Source organism: Lates calcarifer, linkage group LG23 (assembly GCF_001640805.2).
Source record: "Lates calcarifer isolate ASB-BC8 linkage group LG23, TLL_Latcal_v3, whole genome shotgun sequence".
Taxonomy (NCBI): domain Eukaryota; kingdom Metazoa; phylum Chordata; class Actinopteri; family Centropomidae; genus Lates; species Lates calcarifer.
Window position 1 is genome coordinate 14,099,055 of NC_066855.1, and position 18,636 is coordinate 14,117,690.

General features: G+C 41.2%; 1 protein-coding gene across 1 annotated transcript in view; it reads right to left on the reverse strand.

Annotated features, from left to right (window-relative positions):
- LOC108892788 (protein TANC2) overlaps positions 1-18,636 on the reverse strand; it is an 85,650-nt gene that overhangs the window by 22,508 nt on the left and 44,506 nt on the right. Inside the window, exons 3-4 of the mRNA XM_018690507.2 lie at positions 14,454-14,525; positions 11,666-11,845 (exon numbers count right to left, since the gene is read on the reverse strand). Of these exons, the coding sequence (XP_018546023.1) occupies positions 11,666-11,845; positions 14,454-14,525 (252 nt within the window). The remainder of the gene's footprint in view (positions 1-11,665; positions 11,846-14,453; positions 14,526-18,636) is intronic.

Sequence of the window (18,636 nt, forward strand, 5' to 3'; positions counted from 1 at the left end):
TAATTAAATTTCACTCCTAGCCTTTTTCAAACAAAGTGAGGGACTTTAACGGACAGTGGTGTCGGCAGTGCTTGATTTATAGCCGAGACATCACGCTTAGCACATACTGTTTCCAGAGACCATACTGTCACTAAATGGTGAGATTGGCTTATAATTCACTGGTTAGCACATCACCACATTCATTTTCACAAGCACTGAATATTAGCCCAACCAGGCTCATTTTATATGCTGTGGGTCAGATTAAGCGATGCCTAAAAAGTGACCTGAGGAGGGTTGAATTTTAGATGGTGTGTCATATTTATTTCATAACTTATCTTAGGCTTACAAGCCATTTGTCTGACACAGGCTCAAGGGATTGCAAGGGAGGGAAATTGAGCAATTATACAAATCGATATCACTCTGAACCACTGCAGAGGCTATATGAGGTTTTATTTGGCTGATTTTCAGGTAAGTGGGGCACATCAATTGAGAAGCCTGCAACTCAAAGCCAGGTTTAACTGATTTGTCTTGTGAATAAACATTAGATAATGGGCATCGCAAGACACTTGAAGAACTCAGGTAGAAGTAGAAATGCAGAGTAACCTTGGGAGACTGCATACTGTACCAGCCACATCAATAGGTATATTGTGTCACACATTCACAAGTTCTACAACTGTCTCAAACAAGACTTGTCTGTGCCCTACCTATCTTTTGAGTTTCCTGGTATGATCACTTCTTGTCAGACAGTCATCATTCAGCTAAAATGTCCAGAGAAAGAGAGAGACATCTTTGTGTTAAAACTATGGAATGATGCTCTCTGATCACTGTGGACGAGGCCTCATTCACCCTGCTCCATCAGGTTCAAATAACTCCATGAAACCAGGAAATACTCTTCCACCATGATCACAATCAACAAGGCCATTAAGCCCACCTTCAAGTTAAAGTTCTTAGTGTCATTGCCTGACGCGTCCTGAATGACAGCTGACAAGCTAAGCTCATCAAAGCACTCTCCAGGTGGTGATACTAAGTGGTGCGAAAACCGGCTGTGGGCGCCTCATCAAAAACCATTCACCTGAGACCAGCAATAGCAGCTGCTGATGAGGTGCTTGTGTTTTGCTGGCAGACAGTGTTATTGAGACATTTTGTTCTGTTCACACACCAGCTAGCAGTCCCCTGGGAAAAGGCAGGGAGGCAGGCAGCCTGCAGCACTGGAACTGGAAGGAGGAACCACATCCCGGCACATGACAGGGTGATTCTGGTACACAACAACAAGCTGCTGCTGCTGCTGCCGCTGACAGCACGGTGTTGGGGAAAAACTATTCCCCACCAACTTCAACCCATTTACGCAACCATATGCTACAAATGACGTTGTGCTCTGGAAGGAAAAGTGAGACACACGACAACAAGAACAAGCACCATTAGCCACCCACAGCTTGTGCTTAGACACACACATTCCAACAGACATACACGTACACACACACACACACACACACTCAAAGACAATTGAATGCTCACCCACGCTGACGCATGAAACAGACCAGCTCTCCACAAAAAAACACTTACATTATCGCACTCTGGTTGATTCACAGGTCCTCAAGCCTACACTGTCATTAGAGTGCAGCCCTTTGACAAATGCATCATTTCATGGAAAGAAATTACTTTCCTGCACTCCTCCCATCAGCCCCATATCTGTGCAAACGTCATTCGAACCAGTGGCCGACACAGCCGCTCCAGCTGCCAGATCAGAGAGCAGACAGACCAGGGGAGCGGGCTCTGGCCGAGCAAAGGTGGAGCAGCAGGTGATGGTTTGGGGGTGGGGGTAGGGGGGGTGGGGGCAGTTTGCAGTCACAAATGGAGGAATGAAACAAGCAAAAGAGGGTGTGGCAGGGCTCACCATTCTCAAACCAGATCTCGCATTCCTGAAGGCTGGGATACGGCACCAGCTCCCCTCCTTCTCCCTCCAGCGACACAAGCAGTCCTTCCTCCCTGAGCGATGACCAGTTCATCAAAAATAAGAAAAGAAAAGAAAAAAGAAAACAGGAAAAGAAAAAAAAAATACACCTGCAGCAGATCAGGGGAGGATGAGTGCGGAGGAACAGAAGCTCTCCTTCTCTCTCCCCTCTTGTTTCCTTTCAGAGGAAATCTCCACAGGTTTCAGTGCTGATGCTGCCCGCTCAATTCAGTCGCAGTAAATGATACATAGCCAGGCAGATATGGCAGGGACGGGAGGAGCGAGAGGAGGAGGAGGAGGAGGAGGAGGAGGAGGAAAGAGAGGGAGAGGGTGGAAAAGGGAAGGAGGAAGGAAGAACGCAGCAGTCACTGTGTCACTGGGGAAAGAGGGGGACACAGAGGTGACACCTCTGCGATGGCAGCGCGTACCGAGGGCTGACAGGTGACCAAAACCTTCACCACCGTGAAAGAAATTTAAAAATAAAGGAAAAAAGAAAGCAAACAAACAGAACGGACGAGCTTTTCCTGCGAGGAGCCCGCGAGCAGAGACAGGAGAGAGCTCCTCATTCGCCTCCGTGACTGCATTAACGCTTAGCGTGTTATGTATAGATGTGAGAGGCGCACTCTCTCTCTCTACAGGAACAGGAGCCCAGGTCTCCAACAGATGAATGGTGCAGTGCTGCTGTTGTCATGGCAACCCCAGAGCAAAAGGAGGGGGAGGAGAAGGGTGGGTATTGAGGGAGGAAAGAAAATGGCATAAAAAAAAAAGGAGGAGGGAGGGAGGGAGGGAGGAAGGGAGGGTATTATTAAAGGGACGCAGTTTTTGCTGTTCGCGGACGGAGCTTTGGGGACACATCAGATCACAAGCCGGGAAAAAAGAGCAGTGGTATTATTTGATAGACACAAGGCTTTCAATAAAACCTACTCCATTTTCCTCTTGGGCTCAGGCATCCCTGTCTGTCCTTGTTTTACCCTTGAAACTGTATTTGTACAGCTGTAGCCAGGTTTTACAGCTATTTAGGGGTTCAAACCCACGGGGCTGAGAGTTTACTGTGTATCGTCTTTGCTTTCGTTGGGGTTCATATCCGTTAGGCTGTAAGCCCACTGTTTTCTGAGTGTTTTTTTTTTTCTTTTTATTAATCTCCTCCAGTCACACTTATTTCCCCAGAGTGACATCCCCAGCCACCTGCAAATGTTGCCAACAAGCCTTAAAGATGTCCTACAGTTACAGGTTAAAGTTTTTTAGTGCCATGTTACCTGCACCACCAGCCCTCTAAACCTATAAAACCTGGGTCTTTAATCCAACATCCCCTGCTGTCAAACATTGTCTCTGGACAATAAATTCTGCCGTATTTATTTTCTTGTGGGAAAAAATAACTTAACATTTACATCTTTGGCATGATACAAGTGGTGTGTATTGTAGGCTAGTCGCACACTGTCAACAAAATGCAACATAATCCAGTGAAATGACAAGTGGGGGTGGTTGATCACATGCCTGGCTTTAACTGTAAAACACTATTATCATTAAAATGAGCACAGATACACTTGCTCAAGGAGGTTGCGTAAGTATGTGAGAGATAAAAGCATCAGGAAACATTTATAACCAAGACTGTTGGTGACTGGTGTTTTCTGTCAATAAAGAAACCTGTAATCGGTTGGGGATTGATAGCAATCCAGTTCTGATATTTATATTTTTGTTTGGATCACACACTGTGCCTTTGCAGTGATAAACATCCTGTGAAAATGTATGTTGTCTTTATATTATCTTTAACCATCCTCACACAGCTCCTGACAGCTTAAAGCTAAAAAAATAAATCGTAATCTTTATTCGCACCGCCACAAAACACAGCTCTGTAGATATCATATGGTGTTTTGTCATTTTTACCATTCCTAGTTTATCTTCCCTTCACCTTTATCCTATATTTGCGTCACAGAGACAGTGGTAGACTCCCTCTTTACTTTTAAACATCATAAGTTGTGTCTTTTTTAACAGGCAACACTCTTTCCATCAGATGTATTATAACGGCAAATTAACACTTTGAAAATGTTTTCAAAAAACATTCTTGTGATAAACTATTTAAAGTAATTTCGGAAACTTTAATTTGTTCGTTGTAATATGGAAATCTTTTACTGCATATTGAAAAGCACTGCCTCTGAGCTTTATACGTATAAAATCAATTTTTGTTACATTCTTAAGGGAATGATCATTGATGTCTTTCTTTATTTGCCCTCCCATCTCTCCACATGATTATTATTTTTAATAACACAGCTATTTTCTTTGCAATTTTAATCAATACAAGTCCTTTAAGATAAAAACTGTCTGCGTCTTCAACACAATTTTGAAATTTCTTTCTTTTTTCCACATACAAACTAAACTGTGTAATTACAGTGTAACCCAACAAATAAACAGAGTAATCTTGAAATGTGCTCACAAAGAGAAGTTAAACTATTGTCTCACAAATTGTCTAATAAAGAGTTGTCTAGAGGTTATGGAGACACTTAAGTACTATTTGATCTTTGATATTCTTCTGGTTAAATGTGTCACAGAGACATAATCAAATTAATAAAACTCCAAGGTAAAGACTGTGCTTAGTGATATCAAGAGATTTTAAAGCAAAAGTCTGACATTTTGAGAAATATTCTTATTATTTTCTTTCTGGCAGAGAGTTAGATAAGAAGATTTATGCCACTCTTTTATGAGTAACAAAATCCACATCTCAGCACCTGCACAGTTTAATAATCTACATGTTATATATCATGTTTGTGTAATTCTTACAAAAACCAAAATGTAAAAGCAACATTTCAAACAATTTGAATTTGTGAGCCTCACAAGTGGTCATAGGTGGATTTTGTGACTATCAAGCAGAGCCACACTAGCTGATTTTCCTCGTTTCCAGTCTTTAAGCTAAACTAAGCTAACTGGCTACTTCATATTTACAGCACAGATATAAGACTGGTATCAGTGGTCTCATTTAACTTTAGGCAAGAAAGAGTATTTCCAAAATGTAAAACCTTCACTCATTTAGCTCAAATGTTATGATCTAGGAGATTCTGCATATTTAACTTTTGTAATTGAGTGTCCACACATAGATGAGATTACATTAAACTGATTTAATTCCTTATTCCTGAGATTTTCTTTAAATATTGACAGTGAATATATCAGTCCCTCTGTCTCTCAGCACTCTAACTTTTCCATCTTTTACTATTCTTCACGTGTGCTCACCATTCATGCCAGCAGAATTTAATAAACTGCAACAAATGTCAAATACAAAATGTATTAATTCCCTCATGTTACTTTACACTGACATATTGTAATACACAATATGTAAAAGAAATGATGTTTGCATTTAATGAAGAATGATGAAGCTCTGAGACGATATTTCACCACTAAAACTTCCAGACTATTCGGACGATGACTAAAATGTTTCAAGAATTTCTGCCACAGCACTTAATCCAAGTGGTTCTTTAGTGTTCCTCCTGAGGGCATCATACTTCCATTTCAATTATTCTTTTCTACATTTAACCTTCACTCTTTATTTTTCACCTGTGACAGTGGAGCTGAAAATGTCACATTTCCTTTCAGCGGAACAAATGATTTGGAGGGTCCATGGTGGCTGGGACAGTTGAAGCAAGAAATAATGGCAATAATTGGAGAGCGATTTTCTCAAGGTGCGACGCTGGGTAAGGAGGCGTGGAGATTGAGACGTCCCAAATGTCAGTGTTCATTTCAAAAATTCACAGAGGATACCAGATGTCGTATAAAACGCGAGGCTGACTAAGGAGGCGTGGAGAGAAGGAGATTGAGATGTCCCAAATGTCAGTGTTCCTTTTCAGAAAATACAGTGAGGGGACAAGATATCATAAAACGCTCGAGGCATGGCGCACTGCAGGTTGGTGTCAGATGACATCATGACTTAAAGGAAACGTCCATGTCACATGATGGTGTAACGAAACCATCCACTGATCCACTGATATTTAAAACGTAGAGGAGCAGAGTTACTCAGGACAGATGCATTTTCAAATAACTTTGTTCACATGATGTTGAGTGTTGGGCGTTTACATGTTGATGTTTACTTGCTCCTGGAGACAGTTTTAAGCCTGCAGCTAATAACAGTTTGCATTATTGATTAATTTGATGAGTATTTTCTTAATTATTTGTTCAGTCTATAAAATGTCCGTCACAATTTCATACCAAAGTTACGTAAACAAATTGCTTCTTTTGTCCAAACACTTCTACATAGACATATGACCAGTAGAGGAAAGTAACTAAGTACATTTACTCAAGTGCTGAACTTGAACAATTCTGAGGTACTTGTACTGCTACTACTTGAATACTTCAATTTTAGGCTACTTTAAACTTTTACTTCACTACATTTCAGATATTCATTTCTTTCTACTCCGTTACATTTATCTGAAAGCTTTAGTTACTAGTTACTTTACTCTAAGAGATTTTAAAGTAAAACCAAAAGTTTGAAACTGTAGGAAATACAACTATCAACTGATGAATATGCCAATAGTTTCTCTATGAATTGATTGGGGGGGGTTGTTTGTTTGTTTGTTTTTCAACAAATGCCGATCAAAATGTCCTGGAGACCAAGATGATGTCTTCAGGTGTCATCAGGAGATTTAATTTATTTCAATGAAAATCAGCAAATTCCCGTAACTGAGAAGCTTGAACCATGAGATTTTTGGCATTTTTCCTTGAAAATTTCTCAAAATAGTTGCAGAGTTATTTTCTTTTGAGCGACTTCTCGTTGCAGCTCCAGAAGAGATTCCCTACATTATGACAATCCCAAAATAATGTGCCTACACATGAATTTCAGCTGTGGGGGTTTAGACGGAATAAAATCTTATTATAGTCCATTGTATCTGTGCAAGAAATAGTGATCCTATCATCTCTATTTGGACACTTATCCTGAAAAATAAAAAAAAATATACCAAACAATAAAACATAGCAGAAATGCAGCATTCATCACAAGCAGCTAATTTAACAGAGCTCAGCTGTTTTCATGTGGGTCCTTTAAGACCACCCACATACTCAGCTGTAAAACCTGACTAAGCAGTTCTCCACACTGTGCATTGTTAATCCTGACCATCCACACTGCTACTGAGCATTTTTATACCTACACTACATCATGTGACCATTTAGAAGTTAGCTTACTGTAGTACATTGCCACTTATTCACATATTACTCTAATTACTGTAAGCACCAGAGAGACAATGGATTTTAGATATATTCATATTACTGTGATAATTGCAGCAAGAACGGGAGAAAAATTGGGTGGTATAATTAAATCAAGCCTTTTTCTCAGGTTTTAAGGCCAAATGCAATTTTCCACCTTTATGTGGCAATCCATGGGGAGGCTGTAATTGTATTGATTGCTGCCATTAATTAGGAGAAAGCAGTGTAATCTGGGTAGAGATGTTGAAATAATTCCCTTTAAATGTTTCAGAGCGGTGCAGGGCCAATCAATCAAGTGTATGGAGGGGGTGGGGGGGGGCTGGAGAGCCTGACACTTGAGTGAAATGTTTATTAAGGAACAAATAAGCAATCAGTGATCACAACTCATAACAATCAGCTGCTGAGATATCACTGTGAGAGTGAGTAATCATTGCTTCTCACAGTCGTAGACAACACTAAAAATAGACAACGTAAACACAGTGGTGGGGGAAACAATACATGAATATGAAGGAATGCTGTATATTTGAAACAAACCCTGGCAAGTATATTCAGTTAAGCAATGAACTTAAGGTACTTTGACTTGAGTAGTTGCTTTTCGTGACACTATTATCAGCATGCAAAGTAGTTAAAATGAGCAGCAATGCTTTATTTCCTCATAATTTTAAAGGAATTTTCTGGAAAGATTTATGTAATTCAGTACAAATTATATGTCTCAGTGTTCTGAGACAGTTCTTTGTGTATAATTAGCTGTATTGGGTCATTGATTTGTGGAGAAATCTCCATGAAGGAAGGACTAAAATGTTAATGACTTACTATAAGACTATCTGGGTAACATTAAAAATTCATTGGAATTAATTAATTAGAATTGTACCAATTGAACAGTCTGTACATGTTTCTTATAATTAGCACTGAATTACATAATTCTTTCCAGGAACCTTCAGATAAAACAGCTGTTACATGTAATTTATTTTCTAGGAAATCATAGGAATCTATGGGACCTGTAAGATAAACAAGCTACATCTCAACAAACTACAAAAGTAAAATGCAACTCACACATTCAGGCACTCATGTTTGTCTGTATTGTACTTCAAGTTTTGATACTTTGGGTATATTTTTTTGATTATACTACAATATAACAGTGCTATCTTTACTTAAGTAAAGAATGTGAATAATTCCTCCACTGCTGGACCGTGGTAAGAACATATTGTATGTTCACATGACAGCAGGAGACAGACAAGCCTCACATCATGACTTTGCTCTAAAAACGTTGCATGAAATGAGCATTTTTCCTTGAGAAAGTCAAAAGGCTTGTAATTATGTCAAATCACAATGTTTAAAGTCACTTTTCTCCCAGCAGCAGCGTTCAGCCAGACACTGCCCTGACCATGCAGACTGACCTTTCTGGAAGGCAGGAGGATTAAAAAGAACTTTTCCCTTGAAGGTTTAATAAAGTATAAAATTACTACTGTTAGTTCAGTTGGATTAAAGTGACTTCAGTTGTTTTTATTAAATCATTTTGTATAATTTATTTTGCAGGCCGATGTTGGGTCATGGCAAATACTGAGATCTTTTATTCAAGTAAAAGAAACACTATTAAAAAACTTAAGTATAAGTACTAGTATTCACTGAACATACTTTCAGCAGCAGACAGCTATATAATTATTATTACTGATGATTAGTTGAGGTGGAGCTAATTAGGCTACAACTACTCTACATGCTGTTGGGTACTGTACCTAATATAGTTACTTTTATGATGGGCTAACTTGTATCACCCAAAATGGGAAAAACATAGTATGATATCACAATAAAGTTAATTGTTAACTGTAAAGTGTCTTTATTCAGACATATCTTTCTCCCAAAATGTTGCTGATTATCACCCAGTAAACTGTTGCCACTGTCGACCAGTATCACTTGTGCTCTACAAAGTATCTCCTTCCTCTTGTAATAAATAGATGCAGTAACTGCATTTACATTATTTAATGTTAATAGAAAATCAGGAGTGACCACCATTACAAAAATCTGAAATGAGTACACTGTGATGGTACAGTGCTGTATGATTCCTGCCTGCCTCAACAATTTGTTTCACAAGTCGACCCCTCAAGCATCTGAAGGCCCCCTTGAGAGTCTTCACGCAGGCAGAGGGGATTAAATCAGAAACTCAATGATTCTCTAAAAAGGTCAGCGCTTTCATAGCGTTTTCATTCTATCAGAGCCTTGAGATTGAATAAGTCAAGTCCTCACCATCATCACCAGTCTGCCTCCCTAAGGCCAATCAGGGGCTGTACACGGGGGGCAGAGAGAGGGTGCGGTTGGTGGAGGCCACTGAGGGTGATCAAAGTGCTGCTGCCTTTAGACCTGCTGCTGTTTGCTCTCTAATGTACTCCTCTGCCACCACTCTTCTCCACTCTGCATCTCTGGCATGGAAGGGTTCTGGCGTCTGATGGCAGCACACACACACACACACACACGCACACACAGGCTTGGTACTGTCAAGCTGTGCAGGAAGTGGTGCTGAGTTGAATTAATTAAAGGGTGAGAAAGCCGGGGTGGATGAGACCTAACAATCTGGTGCTTGATGCCACTTGAAGGACACAGGGCACCTCAAGGCACTTGAAGGCTTTTGTGCGTGTTGTCATAGAGTGAAGCGTGCTGATGCTAGAGCACTTTACCTCCTATAAGGTCATGTTGACATGTGATCTGAAAAAAAAAAGCCTGGTTGGGAAGGTTTCTCACATACAAAATCAATTTACCTTTTATGATTTCAGCCCTGCGATGCTACATCTGACACACTGTACAAAATCATACAGTTTATATTTTTTTCAGTGCCTTCGTTATTACAACACACTACAGTATAGCACACAATAGGTGTTGTGACAGAGACACAAATCTGGAAGGATTAACACAGTGAAGGGCTAATCCTGCCAAAATGATATCTCTCCCTGTCATGCACACAAACACACGTGAACACTTAAGATGACTAGTGTAAGTGGGCTAATTATGCAAAGGTAAAACAAATCACACAAAGCTGAACTGCAGAGGAAGCGCACAGCTGAGACATGCCACATATTTAAAATAAGAGAATTCTTGATTCCCTGGCTAAAATCTAAAAATACAAAGTAGCCGTCACAACCAGCAGCACCTGACTGGTGTAATATATCAAGCCAAGTGACGACATGCGTGATAATACTGCAAAGAGACCTCTCCATACGTCAAATGTGGAATAAGAATAGTACAAATGAGACAGCGATGCACATCATTAATCAAGCTATTCTTAAACAACACTCCCCTCTGTGACAGCCATCAAGATAACAACACAAACACACATTTATTTACAGATTCACATAAACTGACAATCAAAAAATTTACTTTGATTCACACAGTCATCAAATCAAGCTGAATCTGCCAGCAAAGCACCAGAGCAGCAAAGAGAAAAAGACTGATAAGATTGGCTTGGTCTCAAATCTAATTCTCAACTCCTGATGCCCCCTCCAAAAACAGCCTCTGCTGAATCCTGGCTCACACAGAGCCCTTTACTATAGTGTGACACACCCAGTTAGAATGAGAGAAAATCAGTTTAAGCATGTTTCGTCTTTAAAACCCACAGCCTGGGTGACCCGGGAGAGAGCATAAATCATTCTGTATGATGTAAAAATCATGGTCCCCCTGGCATATCAGAAATGGTTAATGATCTGAGGTAGTTGAGAGGCTGGTGCACCCTAGTGGTGACTGCTGAATCAAGCTTTAAAGTCCTTCACACCCACTCTTACTTCAGTGTGGAGGCTGCACTGATATTAGGCGGAGCTGCAATGTCAATATATATTTCATTTCTCATTTTGAAACCCAGCACAGCAATAAAGCCTCGGATGTCCAGGCTGCCCCGTGTACCAAACCACAGCTTCCTCATCATAATGGCAGAGGGAACATGACACAGACTCATAATCCAGTTAATGGGGAGACAGAGGGGAGGTGATTTTCCACATTCTCTGAATGTCAGAGATGAGTGTGGAAGGAAACGATTAGTGGTGGGAGATAAAGAGCAATAAAGGAAGGCAGAGCCAGCCACAGCTCACGGTCCATCAGCTGTTCTTGGCACTGTCAATTAGATAGGACTTTGGTGATTACAAGAATTGGAAATTGCAGTGTTTGCCGCAGGCCAGAGCTCGGCCTTGCTTTATGTTTCTTCTCAGAATTAGTGGGTAAGTAATACAGTAAGTGATTACTGCTTATCAGCAAGCATTAGGGTGAAAAATCATTCCTCTCTTCTTCACTTTGTCTCATAAAATCTGCTTTGATTCACTGTGTGTGATTCTTTGATTAGATACGCTGCCTACAGTCGCACAGTGAAGGGTTAAGGGAGGCTGTATTAGCACAATGAGTCCATGGGGGAGGACAGCTACAGGCAAGGATGTGCGTACAAGACAAATTTGAACCAGATTTAGCCCACATCTCTGTGGTTTTCTTCCCAAAACCAGGTTTTAAACAATGTGACGACCCTGCTTAACTAATTCATATGGTGCACTCTGTGTGAATCCTCTGTAACTGCAGTGTCTTTACCTGTGAGCTTCTTCACAGGCTGTAGCCTGACACTGATGGTCTGGTGGGTGAGCAGTGGGGAGGAGGGCAGCGAGCGTGACACGCCCTCCATTATACGAATATGCTGCATGCCCTCGGTCATAGAGAGCGGGGGCACAGCGTAGTCTCCTTCAAAGGCACAGTCGCTGTCTATGCTGCCACCTGCAGGATGGGAGGGAACACAAAGTGGTATGAGACGCTTTTCTCTCCTTTGAAAAGCACATTACAATTTAATGACATCCTAACACTCTTGGGACAAATGCAGAGTCAGTTTCTGCATAGACAGCAAAGAGACTTCATAGGAGAACATGTGCAACTGTGGAGAAAACTGTGATAAAAATAACATTTGAGTTGATTTTCACTGATGTAATCTTCATAAATGACATGGTCTCTGGTGTATTTGTGGATACATTACTGAATGGACATTTTTTTTACTTAATTCGATAGAAATGCTTTAATAATGCAATCCAGCATGGTTCATATCCTCGCTGAAGCAGTCTTGACAAAAGTAAAACACCCTTAAGATACACAGTGGTGGTGTTCTGGGTTTAAATTATCAATCATTTGCATTTGAAATTTGTTTTCTGGTCATATTTTTTCAATTAACTGACTTAACAACCAGCAAAGGTTTATCATTTTGCTTGATGAAATTAACTGATAATCTAAACATAGACAATTTCTGTCAACCCACTAGTGGTTTTAGCTCGAGTTGCTCTAGGGCCACTGTGTTGGATTGCATTAGACTGTACTGGTGTTCCTGTTTGTTCACACCCTATAGAAATGGTATGGCATATAGACATGAGTACTCTGAGAGTACCGCCCGCCTGGTGCCTGGACTCTGATATCAGTGCAACACCAGTATTGAACTTAACAAGATCGGTGTGACCCAGAAGAGAGAGCAGCCCTGCAGGCAACACGTGCCATTTACATTCAGTGTTACAAACTACAGGCTGCCTGACCTCTGTGGAGCCATGGAAACACAATACCCCACAATTCTAATATAATAAAGGAGGATTTTCTAACCATCTGAAATGTGTTTAAACAAACCAAAAAAAGGGCACAGTCATGATCACGAGAGAGCATTTTATTTACAAAAAAAGCCTCTCACAATGAGCAGTAATTACAGACAGAGCATAAACAACTACTCTCCATCACTCTCCCACCCTCTTTTCCTCTCTTGCTTCAAAAACCACAAATTATGACAACTTAGAGTTTCTTTTTTCTTTTTTTCGAAACTTCACACACTCCCATTCCCCAGTGATGGAAAAACCAGCCAGCTGTCTGTAAACACAACATCCATTTTGTGAATCAGTTCTAGGCTCAGGCTGCCCGTTTCCCCGCAGAAAAAGCTGTAAAAAAAAAAAACCAACTGGTCAAGCAACAGTCTCACATCAGATAGCAGCCGCCACAGTGAGACATGAAGCCATTATCAGTACCAGTCCGTGACAAGTCCCACAGGAAGCCTGCATGACGGCTCGGGACGGAGGAGGGGGGCACAATTCTGCTGCTGTAATGCAAATACAGGAGTAAAGAAACACTTGCACACATGGAAGAAATAACAAACACACACGTCTCTCTGTGGCTCCAGCAGTGCTGGAGACAGTCCATCCATTCACTGGGGAATGTCACTGCAAAAGCAGAGCCAGACAGCCAGAGCAGCGGTTACATCCCTCCCCATGGAAATTCTCCTCATGTATGCAGAAGATGGTGTGAATACCAAGGAGGGGCTTGATATTCTGGTAGCAATTATTGGAGGTCAAGATTCAAATCAATTTTAATACATTCCAATATTGGAATCTATGAATATTCTCTCAGATTCAGAAATTAGTGACATTTTACATAAAGATAATCATCAACAGTGATCCCAGAAGGTGTAGATTTTTACAATTTTTGTTACACAGTTTCAACACCCTGTAAATTTCTTTTCCAAACAGTGTTGCGCAAGCTGTAATATGCTGAAGTAGAAATCAAAAGGTGTGATTTAGGGCAAAGACTGAAAGGGTGGAGAGGGAGGGGAAAGCCGCACTCCAGCAGTAAAATCCAGAAAACAAAAGCATTGAGAGGGAAATGATGGTGTTTTATTTTCGACTGTGATGAGAGACATGTTTAAGGGCCACTCACATGCCTCGAAATAAACACAAACACCTACTCATCGGGGTGTTCGGCTCCAAACATGCACAAGGAGGGGTGGGGTGGTAGGGGATATGAAATTATAATTGGCCAAAACATTTTCCGCCATGCACTGACATTCCTGTCGCTGATCTGCCGTTGTACTGAACACAGTCTATTTCCCCTGAAGTAACACAGATTTACAGACAAAATTACAAGAATATAAAATTCATACAGTTCTCTCCCTGTAAATATAACTTCATTTCCAGTAGTCATAAACTTTTCTGCTATAAAGTCAAATAAAATACAGTCCGGGAAACAAGGCCTCCATCGGTTCCCACTGTGAAAACATTAAGGGAGAAGAAATGGAGTCTGGAAAGAGACCGCCTAGAGAGAAGTATTACAGGAAATGAGAAGGTAAAGGTGGGAAAAGATTCTGCGTGGTTTTTCTCAGTGACTCGGCCTCACATTCCCTCACATAATGCACATTCACGGCTGGGTGCAGCCCAGTACACTCCATAATAAGCAACAGAAGAGAAGACAAGCTGCTCAGATTATACAGGCAAAAATGTACTTCATGAAACTGAGAGGTCAAGGCTCCACACTCCTCTCTTATTTAAGAGGAAGCGAAAACAGATTTGGGAAACAACTGTTAGCTTACCTTGGCCGACGTGGCTCAGGTGAGGGTCTAGACTGGGCGAGCGGGGGTCTGCCAAGTCCTCGCTCCCACCATCTGCAGAGGAGGAGCAGAGAGAGAAAGACAGGGAGTGAGCTCGGTGGTGCGGGTTGCATTGAGAGGAGGTGCGGGCCAGCAGCAAGGCCACCTCCTCCTCTCCTATCAGCCAGGTGTGGGAGCGGAGGACCCCTAGCAGGCTGCTCACACACAGGCCCTCCACGCCCTTCCTCCTGGGGCCCAGGCGGCCCCTTATGGTTGCGAAGGGGGACCGCGCTGCCAAGCTCCACTTTTTCCGCCTCCCCATGGTTAGACTAAACAGTCAGCCAGCCTATCTGTGGGGCCTGCCTATGCAGATAACAAAGTAGTTTACATTACAGCCATTGTTGCATGAAGAAAGTGCAGTGTCAGAGCCACAATCACAGAGCTCACTGGGCTCTATGGTTCAATGAGTGAGGACTAGCAGTAAAAGAGTGGGCGTTTCCCAAGATAGATCCACATACGTTAATGATATGAGGATCAATTACGCCCAGGGGAGCAGGCAGGCAGAATTAGCCACAGTGGATGGAGTTGGAAAGAGCGGGGGGGTGAGGGGGGGGGCAGCATCACTGGGCAGCACAGTCAGTGTCACTGGGGGATTGTTTCATAATCCTGTTCAAGTGTGGATGGATCTACTGTAAAGCACGACAGGCCAGCAGAGGAGGTTTAGAACAAATGATTTATACTCAGAAAAAATTCATCCCACTGGAATGCAATGGGCTATTAATAAAATCTAAACTAAGCCAATGGATTTTCTATGTGTAGCTAGATCAAAGATTGTCGCATTAAGCAGAAAAGCAAGAGGTCCTTTTATCGCATTTGTATATTTTGGCAAGCCCTGCATTGTGTTTCAATCACGGAACTCACCACCAGCACAGAAAACCCAAACAAATACTCGAGTATTATCTCTCCCATCGCAGGTTCACACACTGTGTGCCAGTAGCCACACAGCAGGCTAGATTGGCTCGCTGGTGGAAAGATCAAGCTTGTCGATGGACAGATAGAATAAGCCGTGGGGCATGATTGTGTGAGAACTGGGCCAGCCTGAGATTGACACTGATTGTGGAAGGAAGTCTTCTGCAGAGGATTTTCAGCGCTCGCTCCCTGACCCGAGCCACCACGTCGAGATGACTCCTAACCGTCAAATTAATAGGTATACCAACAAAATGTGAAATGTGACACAAGCAAAACATAAAACTTGGGAATGATTTTGACAAATTTTAGCAATGCAACCGTTTTACTCATGCATCCTGCTGCAAACACTTCCTGCTAACACCCCCATTTCTTGCATGTTTTTCAGACCAAAAATAGCTTCTCACCTCGTACACCTGATGAGCCATATCGTTGTGTAAAATCAATGTCGTGAAAATCAATACAGCCTTTGAAGATGATATGCGCTAGCTACGAGCATTGCTTGCACAGTGAGCCGTGAAAGCACACACATGCACACGCAAGCAAGAGTGTGATCTTGTGAGTGGAAAGCTCAGCAATACACAGTAATAGATTCTGCACACTTGCCATGCTCCTGTGGCGGATCTGATTAGCACCTCAGGTGACGTTCTGAGCAACTTGCCTGTCATCAGATGAGTTCAGTAGCTCGAAATGTCATGTCTGAGGCGTTAATAATTTAAATTAACACAAGACAATAAGCTGTACAATCAGATGCAACAAATGACAAATTCATTGAGGCTTTTTTTCTTCAGATGTGTGGTTCTAATGTTTTATTTTAAAAACTGAAGCAGCACTCCTGGTTGTAATACATACAGCTTTGGTGTAAAAAAAGAGCTGCGGGCTTCGCTGGAAATGAAACAGTTTTTATTCTGGTACAATTACATTCCACCCACTAAATGACAAATCTATGTTAAACCTGCAATTTAAATTACTTTGTTACTGTGGTTTTGGAGAAATTCCACACAGCACAAATGTGGCTTTACCTCTTTACTGCAGTCTCCTTTCTCTCAACTACAATTTCTTTTTAGGCTTGAGAAACACATCTTTGTAGTCCATTTATTCAAGAGAAAGCTTCTATTCTTCTGTGCAGATTGCTCTCTTGTTACCAGTGATCACAGTATATTGTCCTGCCACACAGATCAATGGCATATTAAGTAGAGAACATGGAAGGGGAGGACCTATGGTTGACAGAAGACAGAGACGTGTTTTCTTTCCAACCGCAGAGACAAACAGTGGACATCAGTCTGGTTCTTTACAGAACATCTGTCAACCACTTGTGAGAATACAGCTCAATACAGCTCAGTATCCGATTCAAAGTCAGAAAAGGCGGTTTGTACTCTGTAGCCACATCCTATTCAGCTGTAAAATCAAAGCTTTACTCTCTCTGAAAGTAACAGATCATCTCCTAAACAGAAGAAATAATGGTGCACTTATTCTGTTGGCTGTTCTTTGCGGCTGAGATGCCACGGTGCAGTGTTAGGATGTCAAAGGAGAAAGCCAATTTCGCACTTGGACAAAGAGTCATTATGGGAATAGTGAGCGTGACATCTGATAGTGATCCCATGGAGCATGGCGGAGAGCTCGGCTATCATTATCGCTCAGGCTGACTTTGATGAACCTGCACAGCATTCAATGTGACCTCTGCCTTCTTTCCCATGGTTCTGTCTGAGGGTGACTACTACAAATTCTGATCTTTTGTGTGCTCTCCTTTGACTAAAAGATGAACTTAAAAGATGAGAGTAAACGAAGTTCAAGTTAAACATGAGAGGTTTTGATCCGTACGCCGGACATCCAAAAACTCTGAATAACTGGAGGGAGAGTAGGTGGAACAAATCAAGATCTGAAATGGATTTGGTTCTTTTTCTGTGACTGATCAATCATGTCACACAGAAAAGGAACCAATAGACTCGCCCCCCAAAAATGCAATCGATGTCCGTCTTTCAACTGACGGACCCTCCAGAATAACCGACAATAAGAAGAGAAAAAGAGATTGCAACTGAGCCGTGTAACTGAGACACATCCCGGATATTAGGAGGCCAGGGAATTACATCCTTCAGCTCAATGATTTCACTCAGTGACAGCACAGTGATTCAGTGAGAGGCTCAGTTCCTTTCTGCCTTATTTCTTACCTTTGCTTATTGTCTCCATGGGGCCTCCATTGTCAATCCCCCAGTTTCTTACCAGGAATCAAAGTAGCACCCTAATTAAACACCAGTTACTTTCCTTGTCAAAGCAAATTTTTCTCGCCATTCATCAAAATAATAGTCCAGGTTAGAGATATTTTTCATCCTATTTCATCACAGTGTCTTTGTCATGCATCACACAGGTACAGAAAGCCTTTTTGTACTTTGCATTTTGTACTTTGCATACCTTAAAAGCATGGCGTCTACTAAGACAGAATAATAAATGTGTACGTTTGGTGCAAGAAATACAAAATTTCTAATTAAGCGCATGCCGTCATTGCATAATCCAGGTATCCTATTATACACTTCATTCTCAAGTGAGCTACGATAATAAAACATGCTGACATTTATTCAAGTAACCCACACACAAATACAAACAAATGTGCATGCCATATATCACAGGGAGCTGTCGAGTGTGAGTGGATGCACCATGGGTAATTTACCAAAATAGACATTGATTTAAAGAGTGTTAAAAAGAAAAGTTCAGATTTGGAAAAGGTAAATGCCAAGGAGTGAATCAGTGCTGTGTGCTGATTCCTTCAGAGAGAAATAATCGGTGCAGCCAAATTGCAGCTGATGATGTCACTGGAGAAGAGGCTGGGATTTTTACTACTTGTGTGCTTTTGAGCAGGGCTATAAACTTCAAGTCTATTGTGTTTTAGGAAGTCAACATTGTCAGGTTTATCCTGAAAATTAGAAAGCTTCAGACATTTATCTATGCATAACTGCTACAAGTAAATATTCTTTTGATTATTTATTACATCACTATTTTTTTATTAAAAGATTAATCATTTGCTCTATAAATGTTAGAAAGTAGTGAAAAATCCTCAAGGTAAGGCCTTTATATTACTAGTTTTGCTTGGCAAACCCAAAGATATTCAGTTTATATTGACGTAAAACAGAGAAAAGCTAAAAAACACTTGCCACTTATGCTTGATATAATACTCAATTATCAAACTTGTTGTATGTAAGTTTCTGTCAAATCAATTAATCAATAA